Genomic DNA, 14,122 nt, shown 5'->3' on the forward strand with positions numbered 1-14,122 from the left:
TTGATCTAAGAAATGGCCAGAAGTGATATGGGATATCCTCAAGACCTTTGTCTGTTAGGTTACAATTCAAGCATTGTATCAGCAGAAATTACAGTAGAGGAATCTTTGGGTCCTTTTTACTGTGGAAAGTTTAGATTTTTCACAATAAATAAATGAAGTATTTAAAGATAAGGTTCCTATTTCACAAAGACTACTGTTGTTGCTTTGTCCTGATGAGAAGAATTAACATTTTCTTCAGTAATCATTTCAAGCACATTGACATCTGTCAAGCTAACATGAGGAATATGTGAAGATACTCTTTCCTCAGTATACTAAGTTGATCTCTAAAACCACTGTGCTAAAATAAGTGTATAACAGGCTGTTTGTTGTGTTTATCTCTATTTAGTGGAGAAGGTGAAGGATGAAGTTAATCCTCCTATATCTATGCCTTGTAGGCATATCTTATGCTGGTCCAGTGAGTATTTCAAAACTGGGCACTTTATTGGACTTCATTTTTTAATTCCCTGCTTGTGATAACTCAGCCCCACATCTCTCTCTCTCTCTCTCTTTTTAGCTGCGCAAACCACGCAGGGCAGGATATGGAAGCAAAAGTGAAGAAGTACGTACGTTATCCATTTTATTTTCTTTCCTGAAAAGGAAGTCCTAGATTTATTAAGTAAAAATGACCCCTAATCCCAAGGTTAACTTTTCTCCCATCATTCAATCCATTTGTGGATGGTCAGTCACTGTCTACTTTGAAGATTATGAAGTATGTGAACTCAGAGGGGAAGGACAGTGTTAGAGGACAAAGGTGAAGGACCTACTATGCTTTCAGAAGATCAATATCTGGCAGAGATAAAATTCTGGAGAGCTGTTGACATTCAAGGAAAACAAAACCCACTTAGATGTATGAATAACCTAGCTGACTGTTTTAAATACCTCATTTAAAACAAAAAATAAAACTTTCACACGGACGTATTTTGAAAGCACCTTTTTCCTTTGTAGAGGAAATATCTGGCAGAACTGGATTACCCCTGGGTTCCAATGGTTATGTTTAAGGCTATGATTTCTCCATTTTTTAACATCTAGCCAGCTGGACTATTCTGAAACAGTGTACGATTTGAAAGGTCAATTTTACCCCCAGCACTGAAAATGAGGGTGATGGTCTAGATCACTGTTTCTCAAACTTGGCAACCTTAAGATGTCTGGACTTCAACTCCCAGAATTCTCCAGACAGCCATACTTTAATATGGTGGCAATATGCTGGAATATGAGCAAATCAACATTTCTTAAAGGACTCATATATTAGTTATGGCAAGATCAATGAAACCTGTTATATTCACACCTGATATTCATTGTTATGATTTTTGTATTTCCTTTGCATATTTTCTCTGAGAGTTGAAGGTGGTGTAAATGAGGGTTTCCCTTCCCTTCATATTATCTGAACGAATGACTGGTCAAAATTTACCCAGGGACCTACATGGCGAAATAGGGACTTGAACCTGAGTCTCCCCATTCCTAACACCTCAACCACTAGTTCAGCCTAATGAATGAATTTCTTATTTACCCAGAAAACACATTACAATAAACGTATTGTGCTTACAGATGACGCAGTTTGGTCCATATGGTTATATACAGTCACCACAAGTAAGTCATTTTCCTTCTTAGAAGGATAGCACTATTACACACAATTAAATGTACAGTAAATGCAAATGCATCTTTCTCTTGAATTTTAAATGCAAATGTATTACTTTTGAAAAGTTACCATAAGAACTGGGGAGAAATCTATCACCGCTAAGAAGCTTTCACCTCACTCAATCTGAAGGTAGGAAGGGGATGATATTGTCTTATCAGGGTTTCTTTACTTTTAACTTCATTTTATACAAGGATATGTGAGTTCTTTACCTCCGAGGCAAGGAACAAAGACAGACAAAAACAGTTGAAAATAATATTTCAGCTTTAAAACGAGTATTACAAAGGCCAGATTATAAAACAGCTTTTTTGAAGCTTGACAGTCTGAGATATGATCTGACACTGCATTCTACCAGTGGTAATGTAAAGTCTCCTTTGAGCCAACCTCAATTCCTTTTTTTAAAATAATTTTATTAAGCATTACAATTAAAAAGATAAAAACTAATACAAACTAAGAAAATAAAAGAAAAAATAGAAAGTGAAGAAAATAATTAAAAAATTGAAAGAAAAATAGAAAAGGAACCAAAAAAAAAAAAAAGGATAAAGAAAATGACTTTCCCCTTCATCACAAGTATAAACAATTTTAGAAACTTACCATATCTTCTCTTAAAATACAAATGATCTCTTCCTCCCATATCTCATCTTTTATCTATGAACAAATCCTTAAAACCTCGTCGTTCAATCCTTATCAGCAAAAGTCCATTAAAGGTTACCAGAGATAACATACATACATACATACATATATATATATATATATATATTAACCTTGATCAAATAAACCAATTTTAAATTACTTTTACTTTTAATAATCCTGATCTTTAATCTCTTCAAATAATGTCCTAGAACTTGATTTCTTTTCATTTTTGTTTGTCCCTTCTCACCAAATTCTTCAAAACTTTAACAAGTGTCTTCTGTAAATCCAGTATAGGAAAGTTATTCAGGTCACTTGTTTGGTTTGTTATTTGTATATCCCTTTTAATTATTAAGACATCAGCCGGTTTCATTTGTATATCCAGTGCAGCATCTTTTTCCATATCATTCTTGTAGCCTGTCATTTTTAAATCAGATCAGTGTCAGTCTTGTCCAGTAAAACATTTCTTCTTCCATAACATCTTTTAAACACGGTCTATCTATAATGGCAGACACTCTTAAAATAAACCTCTGGGTCCATTGTTCACAAATATCCTTCAATACGTCCACTATTAAAGTATTGTGTTCCATTCTTCTCCTTTAATTGTAATCTTTAGTTCCTTCTGGTTCCCTCTAGTGTCCAACCTTCAAAGTTCCATCCTATAATTTTTTAAAAAATCTTTAAAAAAAAGATTCAAAACAGCAGCATTTTCCCAAGGGAAGGATTCTTATAATTAAATTAAAAATTTATTTCAAATCCATCTGAAAGTCTGTTTGTAACTTTCCAAAATCAAGGTTCTAATCACCCTTTTGCTGTTTATTCAAAATAATAATAATAATAATTTTTTAAAGTCCTTAAGACTGTATTTAAAATTTCTTTCACAAAGGATTGAAGGAGACTCACCCGGTGCTGGTAAAAAAAACCCTTGTCATTCTGAAGGTTCCTAATAACTGGAAAACTGTTAACAAGCAATTTCCAAAGTGTTTAGAAAAGGAACTATGCAAATCCTGTGTCCATAAAGACACCAACCATGGTTTGGGCCAAGATGGCATTCCCTCGTCTCTCAGAGCTCTGAACCCGCTGGGGACCACTGTCTTGCAGTCTCCCCATGAGAAGCAACTGTCTGGAGCACTTGTGGGCAATTCCAAGTCTTCAGTTTGCCATTTCTTCCCCAGAAGTCAAGCCAACCTCAATTCTTGATGACATTGTGGGCGTGCCCATGTAGTTTTCTTTGCAATAATATGAAAGCAATTTGCCATGGTTTTCCATATCAACTTTCCTATCTAACAACAGCCTTGGTATTTCCTGGTCTCCCATCCAAGTACTAATCAAAAGGGCTGTGCAATGCTTTGGATTTGGTTCAGAAGATACATCAGCAAGGGCAGGAGCAACCAATACACCTTCAGAAAAAGATGTATTTTCTGAATTACATCTAATGTACTGCACAATCCTACTGACCAAATATAATCCTGATCAGGTTTTCAAGATAAGCCAAAATCAGCTAGGTTAGAAAGGCATCTTTGGGCCATGGGAAGCAGAATGTGAGGATGAAACCCTAAAAAAGTAACCAAAACATAAGCCCAAACCTCTAGAAAAAAAAAAGCAGGCTGAATATTCTCCAGTAACATCACTGCATCAGTATCCAGCAGGCACTTGCTGCTGAATAATAAAATATTCATCTGACCACTAAGACATTATCTGTCCCCTGATCCAATTCTGGATCTAACCTGATAACAATTGTGTATCAGTGCATAACCAGCACAAACCGCCCAAATGTGTAGGCTTCAATCAAAATTCTTCTCCTGCTCTGGATTCTTGGATGGTAGCCCAATGACATTGGATGATAGCCCAATGAAACTGCAAAGTTAAAAGGCTTCTTGGGAAGTATCTGGTCTTAAAACCATAGAAAACATCTGTCAGTTAGAAGTAGATTCAGTACAACAAGCACATTCACCCTGTCAATCGTGGGGTAATTCATGTTAAGATCTTGCAGATGTTCTTATATCTTTGAATGCTAACACTTTCAGGAGGAATCAACTTGGAGATCTTAATGACCAGAGAAATTTCCACACAACCCACCTCTTCCAGACATGTGCTTCCTTTCTAAACAGAAAAACTCACATTTTGCAATGTGAGTTGTCAGTATCTTCTACTTGGGAAAATGTTATATTTCTTCCAGGCAGTGTGTTGGTTATATAATTGTGTCCAGAGTACAACTGCCTAAACGTTGCAATATCTAGTGCAAATTTAATGCAATAGAAATATTAATCAGTGGTGTAATTTCTATGAAATTGGCCAGCCTTGTTCTCTCTCTCTCTCTTTTTCTTTTATTTATTAGCCACCTAGGGTCTCCAAGGTGCTGGGTGGCTTAGAAATTGGATTAAATAACATAAATAAAAAGGCAATGATGATGGCATCATCATTTTCTTAAATTATTTTTAGAAAGAGTTTTTAAGATATAATTCAAATATCCTCAATTTGTGTTATCCACCCCATAAAGCCTTAGCATAGGAGAACGAATCCAGGGATACCATCTAAATTCTTGGATATTTATTGTTAAAGAGCACATTTACAGATCACCACTATTTCTTTCCCTAAACCCCTCCAAAGCACTTCAAAGCTGTCCTCTGATCATATTCAGTTATGTTGACCTTGGAATGCTGAGAACCTGCTTACTATGAGCCCATCAGTGCTCCCTCCAACTAGACAACAGAAGAAAACAAAAGTGGTATTCAGCCAGCTCTCTGTCCCCTAAACAGGCATGGCTCCTGTAACTATAAAAATCACCTTATCCCCATTTCACCCATAAAGAAAATAAATCAAACTGCTAGCTCCTCTGTATATGCCAGAAAATCTGAGGGTTACTAAGAGAGAGGTGCAAAGCCACCAAGCCATCTTTCCTCTGCTGCATTTATTAGCCCCTGCAAGTTCTGATGGTGACAGTATTGTATGTTGACATTTTTGTAACCAGGCATTTTGCTCAATAGTTTCAACCACGTTTACATGTTGCTGCAGCCGTGAAATGGAGGAGACACAGTCTGAAATAAGAGGATACTGAAATTTAAGGGAGGTCCCAAAAGCCAGTCAACATCATGCAAGTTTAGTAGTCAAGAGACAATTCCAAAGTGGATCAAAGCTGCCATGTAGAGGTGCCCTAGGTTTTGCCATGCAAAAATATATCAGTGTATCTAGAACTTCTTAGTGCTGCAAAAAGTGGCGATCAACTACAGTGGAAGAGTCCATATCATACTAGCAACAAGGTACCACACTTAATGTTCAACCTCCATGTACTGAAACTCTACACTCATTCTGAAAAATGTTTCTTTCAGGTCACAGGTCCCTTTTATGGCTACCATTCAAGTTATCCACAGATATTCCCCAAGTGGCCTATATTGCCTCTACAGAGATTTTTCATTTGGCCGCAACCAGCACCACCCTCACATCAAGCAGCTAAGCTTCCCCAGAAGAAGCCTCAACAAACTCCAGGAACTAAGCAGTCCAACCAAAGGCCACAGTTACCACCACGGCAACCAAGACCTCAGCAGCCACCACCACCACCTCAACCAAAACAGCCACAAAAGACCAACCCATCTCACACTCACCCACAAGTGCCAATGCAGCATCCTACGGAGGGAAAACGGCAACATCCCCAGGTAAATGAATAGATTTGAGAAATTAATGTACTCAAGGGTAATCTCTCCCTAGATTGATTACAACATTTCTTAAGTAAGCATCATCTGCCAGTGAAAGGCAGTGGGATTGTAGAAGACTGCTTGCTTGATGCTTCTCATACAAATTTTGAGAACATAGGAGCCATCGTTAAGAGAATATGGTTAACCTGTATTTAATTGTAGAATCCTGAAGGCCTCAGATAAAACTGAGAGAGAGAGAGAGAGCTTAGGGGAGGAGAAAATGCTTTTCTCTATTCATTAGTGGATTCACTTGGTTTACAATTTGCACCAAACTGCAGCAGTTTGGGCTTAGTTTATTTTGTGAAATTAGCAGCCATGATTTGTCCCCTTTATGTCTTACTGCAATGTACAAACCCAGCTGATATTGATCAAAACATAATTAACATATTATTTTTCTGCAATATAGGACACCCCCACCCACACTGTAGTGTGATAAGAACTTGACTCAGTTGTTTCTCAAACTGCAACATTTACTCAACAGAATACTACATATATCTATTAAAATGGACTGGAGTCCACAAAAGCTTATGCCCAAATAAATGTATTAGTTTGTAAGATGCAACAAATCTCTTGGTTGGCTTAGCTGCACTTGACTAACATAGCACACATGACATTTATTTATGATCAAAGATCAAACACACCTTTTTAAAACACCACTAAGCTGTTCTCTCCAAGGCATCATGTTGGACTAATGCAGTTACCACTCTGAGAACTTATTTTAATCTTTGGGGTACACTGGCATTATTTATTGTCTGAATCTTTACTGTGTAATTTAATTGTTAGTTTTCTGTGAGACTCCATTAGAATATTTACATGCAGTGGTTGGGTTGTACGTATTTAATTGTAGAATCCTGCAAACCGTGATATTTACCTGTGCAAACTTTCCCTCAATGCACCTTGTTTTAAAACAACATGCATAAAACAACATGCATTGAGGGGAAGTTTGCACAGGTAAATATCAGGGTTACCTAGAATTTAGCTCCATTTGGATTTTCAGGTTATATCCTAACAGTGTTTTGGTAAGATACCATTCATGTGTTCAGCTGCAAGTCATCATGTTGTAAGTCACTCACAGGGCAATCCTTCGGTGTCTTTTCAGGAGCAAAATCCCATCAGGTTAAATTGGCACTTCCTGCCTGCAAACAAATATTGTATAGTCTTGGCGCATCTATTCATAGAAGTAATTTTTTTCCCACTACCTATATTATTTAGAGCTAAGCTACCAGAACAGAAACACTTTGTAGTCATTTCAGTAACTGAAGGCTGCCTCAAAAGATTACTGTGCTGCAGTCACCACGTGGCGACAGTGCTGTGATTTTTATGTTGTAAATACAAAACAACCTGTTCTTTTTCTTTTCCAGGCCTTTGCTCCATATCCACAACAGCCTTGGCATTTTCCACAGGTGAGCCAATCTTCCTGATGTAGAAATCTGATGTTGGTTGATTAAACAGTAGTTCAATAATAGTTGATTGATTTGGGTCTATTAAAAATGCCTTGGAGGGCCGGGGTAGAGACAGAGATAATGATATAAAAATCCATAGGTGGTACGTGCCGCCTTAGTGGAGAAATGCTTCCTCCATTCAAACCCAGGAAACAAAGCCTGTTCTGAAAATGTTATCTATTATGACATGCTCATGTATTCTCCAGCAAAAGCATAACTAAACCCAGCTTAGTTCTTACTAAACGCTGATGATTAATGTGGCCGTCGCCAACCTGAAGCCTCCAGATGTATGGATTTCAAGTCCAGAATACTCATCTGGGAGAGTATTCTGAGAGTTGAAGACCATATATTTGGAAGGTGTCCAATGAGTTACAGTTATTGTTCATATTCCCCTTTAGCCATGAAGCTCACTGGGTGATCTTCAGTTAGTCACTATTTCTCAATCACACCTGCCTCACAGGATTACTGTGAAGATAAAAAGGAGGAGGTAAACCATATGTGTGCCTTAACTCCTGGGATTAAGGCAAGATATCAATGAAACATGATAACAATTAATTTACCAGCAACATCAAAGCCATCTGACCACTTTTCTTCTTTATTCTAGATTTTTGGTGCAGGAGGCTTCCAACCACAACAGTTTGGCCCCTATCAGAGAGTAAGATATTCGGTTTTGAGACCTCTTGTTTCTTATGGTAAAGGGTCAAACCAACTCTTTTTAGCTCAGTGGGGAAACCCCACAGGTTGCATGTGGGCCCCTGACTTCTCAGTTGCCAGGCCTCACAATCCCCTAAAATGCAGCGGCTTGGTTTCCTGCTGAAATTAAGTGGCAAATAACAATTTGGTGTCAAATTGCTTTAGCAGTTATGGTAGGGGTAGCCTTGGGAGTTTTAAAAAAAGTTTAATTGTTATTTTTTTTCCTGTTGCCCCACCTACAATAACTGCATTGCTTCACCCACAATGCCAGTACTGCTCCAGCCAGAATAGCAAAAGTTGCTTGCCACTTTTAGTGGCCTGGGCAACTAGATATCTTTATTCCCAAAATAATAAAGCCAAAATCATGAACAGGAGTGGACAGTCCACAGATGATATGCAGGCCCTCTCTGATAAAATATGTGGTCCCTGGAGCTACACGGACCCCTTTCTAATATTTCACTGATCAACTGATCAACAAGATGAGTGATGACAAATTTGATATATTTGATAATAAATAAATAAATAATCTTCTAGATGACATAAGTAGCTTCCTTGTATATCACTACTATTAGAAAGAGTCAGTCAGATTTCTCTTAAGCAACCAATCAGGTGAACCAAGAGTGCCTTGCATTCTTACTGTGGTTCCCAATGCTCTATTTTTAGAGAATAAATTGCATATGAAGACCACTGTGTAGAACATTTCTTAAATGAACTGGTAAACTCCACTAAAACTTACACCACATAATTCTGCTGACCTATGCTAAATAAGTGCTGAAACTTTAAAAGGGTCCACATTTATTATGAAGATCTAGGGAAATGGTGAAGAATGATTTTGCTACTGAATTTTGTATTCTGTTTTTACGATGTTGAAGGTTTTCATTAGTTTTCTTTTTATTCATGTATCATCCTGATGTGCAAGTAAAAACAAGTGAAAAACTTTTAAAAACCCAATAGAAATTCTCATAGTAAATTTAATACTTAGTTAAATTTTCCATTTTAAAAATGTCAAGCAATTAATTCAGTGAAATAAAGGGAAATGGCTTGGTACTTAAAGTTGTGTGATGCAACTGAAGAAAAGATTTCAACTAAATACTTCAGGAAATGAATAAACATAATAAAATATATTTTATTAGATCACTGCTGTTTTCCCACCTTTGGTTTATAGTGTTTTCTAACATGACCATCCAGCCATCATTGTGATATAAAACCTGTCATTGTTTTATCATACAATGACGACTCTAGAAGGGTTTCTGAATTACTAGTAAAGATCCTGCCAGCATATTGTAATAATACTCTCAATTCCCCAACTGCTGATAATATGGTCTGAATGGTGTCAGCCATAGTCCCAAGGGAACCCCAAAGCATTCAGAAGTCAGGGGATGGATATATATAAAGCAAAGTTCTAAGGATATCAAAATTGAAAAAAAGATTAGTGAGGATCAAGCATGGAGAAATAAAAATACTCACATTTTACTGACTGTTAAAAAGAGGAATCAGAAAACTCAGAGATGGGAAGGGCATGTACTGTCTGAAATCCTGAACGAAAAGCATTTCACTCTATATTTTCTCCAAAGTGTACAGATTAATAGCTATCACAGCTATCTTCTAGAACAAGTTCTTATATAGCTCCCACCCATTCAAAGAAGGAAGAATTATTTCCAGGGAATCTAGAATAGTTTTGGGAAGCACACACATAACCCCCTATAAAATAATTCCCCTCCATGAAAAAGCCAATGTTGATTTAGTATGTCCAGTGGGCACAAAATATAGACAGACAGGGAGAGGGTTGAAGATACATGTGCATATAAAAAAAGAATAGTTAAAAGTGAGAATATGATGATCAGGAATATCAGGGAAGAGGGCATGAATGACTGACTGGAATCTTGATTAAAAGGCATATTTGCCCCATAAACATTGGGTTAGCGTTCCATAGCTATTTAAGGCTTCTGTCTTGTATTTCCCCTATCCTTCCTGACTTATTTTTTAATTTCCTTAGCATATGCCATTTGGACGACCACCTATCAGCAATGAAGAAGGGGTAAGTATAACAAATAAATGCACTAATCTATATAAGAGCTATAGGTAAGGAAAAATTGGGGCATAGTTACCAATGGGAAGAGCTATCATGATCTTCAGAGGACCCTGAAGGGACCTACAGTTGCATACATCATGAAGTTTAATGTTTCCTAGTTCTAATGCTTAGGTTTGCTACACATTGAATCATATTTACTTTATCATTATAATTATATCCTGGAGTCAAGATCTCTTTAGAAGCATTGGCTTTTTAGGACAATCAGAAACACCTGATTAAGATGATGATCATTTTATATTGTTTCATTCTCTCATTTGCATTTTTAGACTCCATATTTTGGATATGGCTACCATGGGTTAGGAAATAGGCTTCCTTATTATTCTGAAGAAATGTTTGAACAAGACTTTGAGAAACCCAAAGAAAAAGACTCCCCTAAAGAGAATCCAGCAGCAGATCCTATAACAAACTCAACTGTTTCAGACACAAATTCAACCATTCCAGCTAGCCATGGAGGGAATGCTACTCTTTCAGGACTCAGCCCAACAAATAATGAGGCTAATTTTCTAGGTGTTCCAAATAAATTTGTTAGCAGAAATGGGATCCCAACACCTTCTCCTACTGGTCGTATATCAGGACAAAATGAAGTAGCACAGAATGGCATTGATCAATTAAGTTATAGGCCTAAGCCTACAAATGCCAATGTTTTCCACAACATTTTTTCAGATGGTCAACAATCCAGAGGACATAGTTCATATATTTATAAAGCCAACCCAGATATGAGTAATACAAGGCACAACACTTTAGTTTCTAGAGGAAATCCTTCAATACAAGCTGAAAACCCAACAGAGCCTTGGGTTTATGGAGGCAATTCAATTCACAGAGATAATCTTCAGAGAATTAACAGTAATCACCCCACAGTGAACAATAGGCCAAACTCATATGGGCAACAAGAGGAACTCCGTTATCCTGGAAATAATCCATCAAGATGGAGACCTAGCTCTGGTCGAGGACCTCAGTGGAGCAAAAACCCAGCACACGGAGATAATAAACAACCTAGTTCTCCATCAGAAAGCCATTCTCTGTACCAAGTAGAAGAAAAGACTGGTATGTATCAGCCTTCTAGAATGCAACAGTCAAATGGACTTTCCCATCAAGAAATAGTTTTGGATACAAGGGGAACTCCATTTGAAACAGAAACCCATAAGAATGACTGGAAGGAACCGTCCTTTATTCACCCAGATCACCAGAGAGAACAATTTCCATCTTCACAAAACCAAATGTGGAACCAGAAAGATTTAGAGATAGTTCAAGAAGTTCCTCCAGGATATAATTCAGTGACCTCCTCAGGTTCTTTTCATCAGAGGGGACATGATACTTATGCTGATAAGAATTTTTATAGCCAACAAACACCTTCTTTTTATCCCAGAGCATGGGAAGACAAAGAGAACTTGCCCACAATACAGCCTCTAGGGCAAAGGGAAAGGCCATATAATTCACCCATTTTGCCTTCAAATCAAATGCACAGGAGCAATTATCATGGAAGCATTCAGCAGGAGCATGAATTTCATCAATCCAGGCAAAATATATGGCCCCATGAAAAACATTTGGCTGATCTTGATAGACAATACCAAAATCCTCCCTATAATCCAAAATATTCTACAGAACATACAGCCAATGAAAGAGGTAATTTGCCATATGAGGAGATTAACAGACGGATCCCAGAACATTCTCCAGTTGGTGGTTCAGAACATTATGAAAATATTCCATATCATATAAGCAATACATTTGGACACACAGAGAGAAATCTGCCATACCAAGGGCTATACTCTCCACCACAAAGTAGTAATCTTTTCCAAGGAAGATCACATTATGATGAAAGAGACACATGGGCCCCCCAAAAGGTTGACCAAGTGGCTCCCAAAGAAACTTCACCCTACTTTAATACTTACTCCACAAACTTCAGAAGAAACCCAACACGTACTGAAGATGCATGGAGAGCCATACATATGAGGGCACCCATTTCAAGTAATAATGCTCCTGTAAGGAGAAATTATCCTAATACAGGAGGATATCCAGATGATTTCCCACGAGAACATGAAACCATCACCTCCCAACCTACTGTCAACTATTTTTGCTGTGCAGATGAGTCCCGAGGGGCAAATGAAAATATACAGGCACCCCTGAAAATTGCACCTCAATTCAGGCTGGCTTCATGGCAACAAAAACGAAGTCCAACCTATCCAGAAGGCAGCCATGCCTCATATGCCAGACATCCCCCATACCTAGCTGGCATTCAGTCTAATCATTGGAACAATTCTTTGAAGTTTGGAAAAAGTTTACCTAATCACAGAGAAAATCCAGGTGGCTTTGGGGAAGAAGTAGCAGATCTAGAGAAGAGTCCTCCATGCTCCAACTCTCAATTAGGCCAAATAAGAGGTCATGATACTAACTATGAAACTGGATTATTTCCCTCCAAGAGTATACTTTGCTCTAGAAATAGTATCAGAGGGGATGGACATACTGTTCTTGCCCATATCATGGGGGTGAATCAGCCCAAGAGAGAATTTGAAAGGGCATCCTTAAGGTTCCCACAACCACAAGGGATAAGAAATGAAGCTATTGTTGGTGAAATTGATAGGAAGGAATACCATGCAACACATGGGTTCAAGAGGACACCATGCTTTGGAAGTTGGTTAAAGCAGCATATATCCAGCACTGGAACTCCATTAGGGGATCAGCCTTCTGGTGTCTTTTATGCAGAGCATTCAATGCATGCTGGAAAACCGATCATGCTACCTGAACCCCAGCCAATCTCTAGCACAGTTCCATCCCACAGTATAGGAGAAGATCATATAAAATTCAGTACCCCAGAAGAATTGGTGGGACAACCAAATGAAAGGACAACAGATTGTTTACTACTCCGAAATAAGTGATACATTAAGAACCTCCTTTTCAAAATCGGAAAAGCAGAGTGCTCCTAAAGTGGTTAGAGTGCAGATGTAGCTGGATATAATGAACACATCTGTGCTGTTCCAAAAGAGATTTGAAGTTTACAGCTGAAATCTCTAGATCATGTTTCTCCGACCTGGGACTCTCCAGATCTATTTGGGCTGCATGTCCAAAGGCAACAATGGCTGGGATGATGGGAATTGTAGCTCAACAATTTAAGTCAATCTTAAACTAATCTTAAGCCAAACTTAACCTAGTCTTAAGGAAATTGGATTGGAATAGGCTATAGCATAGAGTAGTTTATCCAGTCAAACCTGAAGAGACAACTTTCTACATGACTTTTATTTTTTAAAATATTATTCTAGTTGCTTCTTTTTCTTTTGCCTCTCTCCTCATAAAGTCTACCCATAACATTTTTTGCCCTGCTCTCCCTGCTGTGCATGCTTTTGTGGCATCTCTTCTTCCTTTACAATAATCACAAAAGGAAAACTAAATAAATGTGTCTGCAGCACTGTGTCTGTATCTCACCTTAAGTCCAAACATAATTGTTTGATTAACAGCTAATTTTGTATGCAAATGTATGTGGGCAGAAACTGCATATCTGTGTACAGTCAACATATCTGGTAATATTACATACAAGCAAAATGTTATGTGGTGTAAGTACCACATCTTTCCGTATCCTTCTGGCCTCAGCTTGCACAGAAAGAAAAATGTTTTCATCCACAGCAGCACATTCATAACATTTTGTACTCTTCTTTGCTGGAGCCTAAATGACTAGGTTGAAATAAATGCGCTTTTCACTCCTTTTCTGAAGGTCTTCGACATTAAAATGCATTTATTATGGACAGGTGTTCTCCTTTCATGTCCCTGTTTTTTTTAGCAGAAGATGGCAATTAAATTGTATTTTTTTTTCAAGTTTTGTGTTCAAAACCAGCGGGGTTTAAGGTGACTTTAAAAAGAGCACAGCTAACCATCTTCCAAGGAAGCAGTATTCTCTATTTCTTTACTGGTG

General features: G+C 37.7%; 1 protein-coding gene across 1 annotated transcript; it reads left to right on the forward strand.

Moving 5' to 3' along the window:
- The first annotated feature begins 400 nt into the window (after nucleotides 1–400).
- On the forward strand, nucleotides 401–13,094 carry ENAM (enamelin). Its single transcript, XM_088130085.1, has 8 exons — nucleotides 401–454; nucleotides 554–598; nucleotides 1,585–1,626; nucleotides 5,632–5,955; nucleotides 7,356–7,397; nucleotides 8,041–8,091; nucleotides 10,126–10,167; nucleotides 10,488–13,094. The coding sequence occupies exons 1-8, from the start codon at nucleotides 401–403 to the stop codon at nucleotides 13,092–13,094; spliced, it is 3,207 nt and encodes a 1,068-aa protein (XP_087986211.1).
- Nucleotides 13,095–14,122: the final 1,028 nt, after the last annotated feature.

This window comes from Python bivittatus, unplaced genomic scaffold (genome assembly GCF_059951505.1).
Source record: "Python bivittatus isolate LINGU-HERP-01145 unplaced genomic scaffold, Pbiv_v1 ctg000850_np1212, whole genome shotgun sequence".
In the NCBI taxonomy this organism is placed as follows: Eukaryota; Metazoa; Chordata; class Lepidosauria; order Squamata; family Pythonidae; genus Python; species Python bivittatus.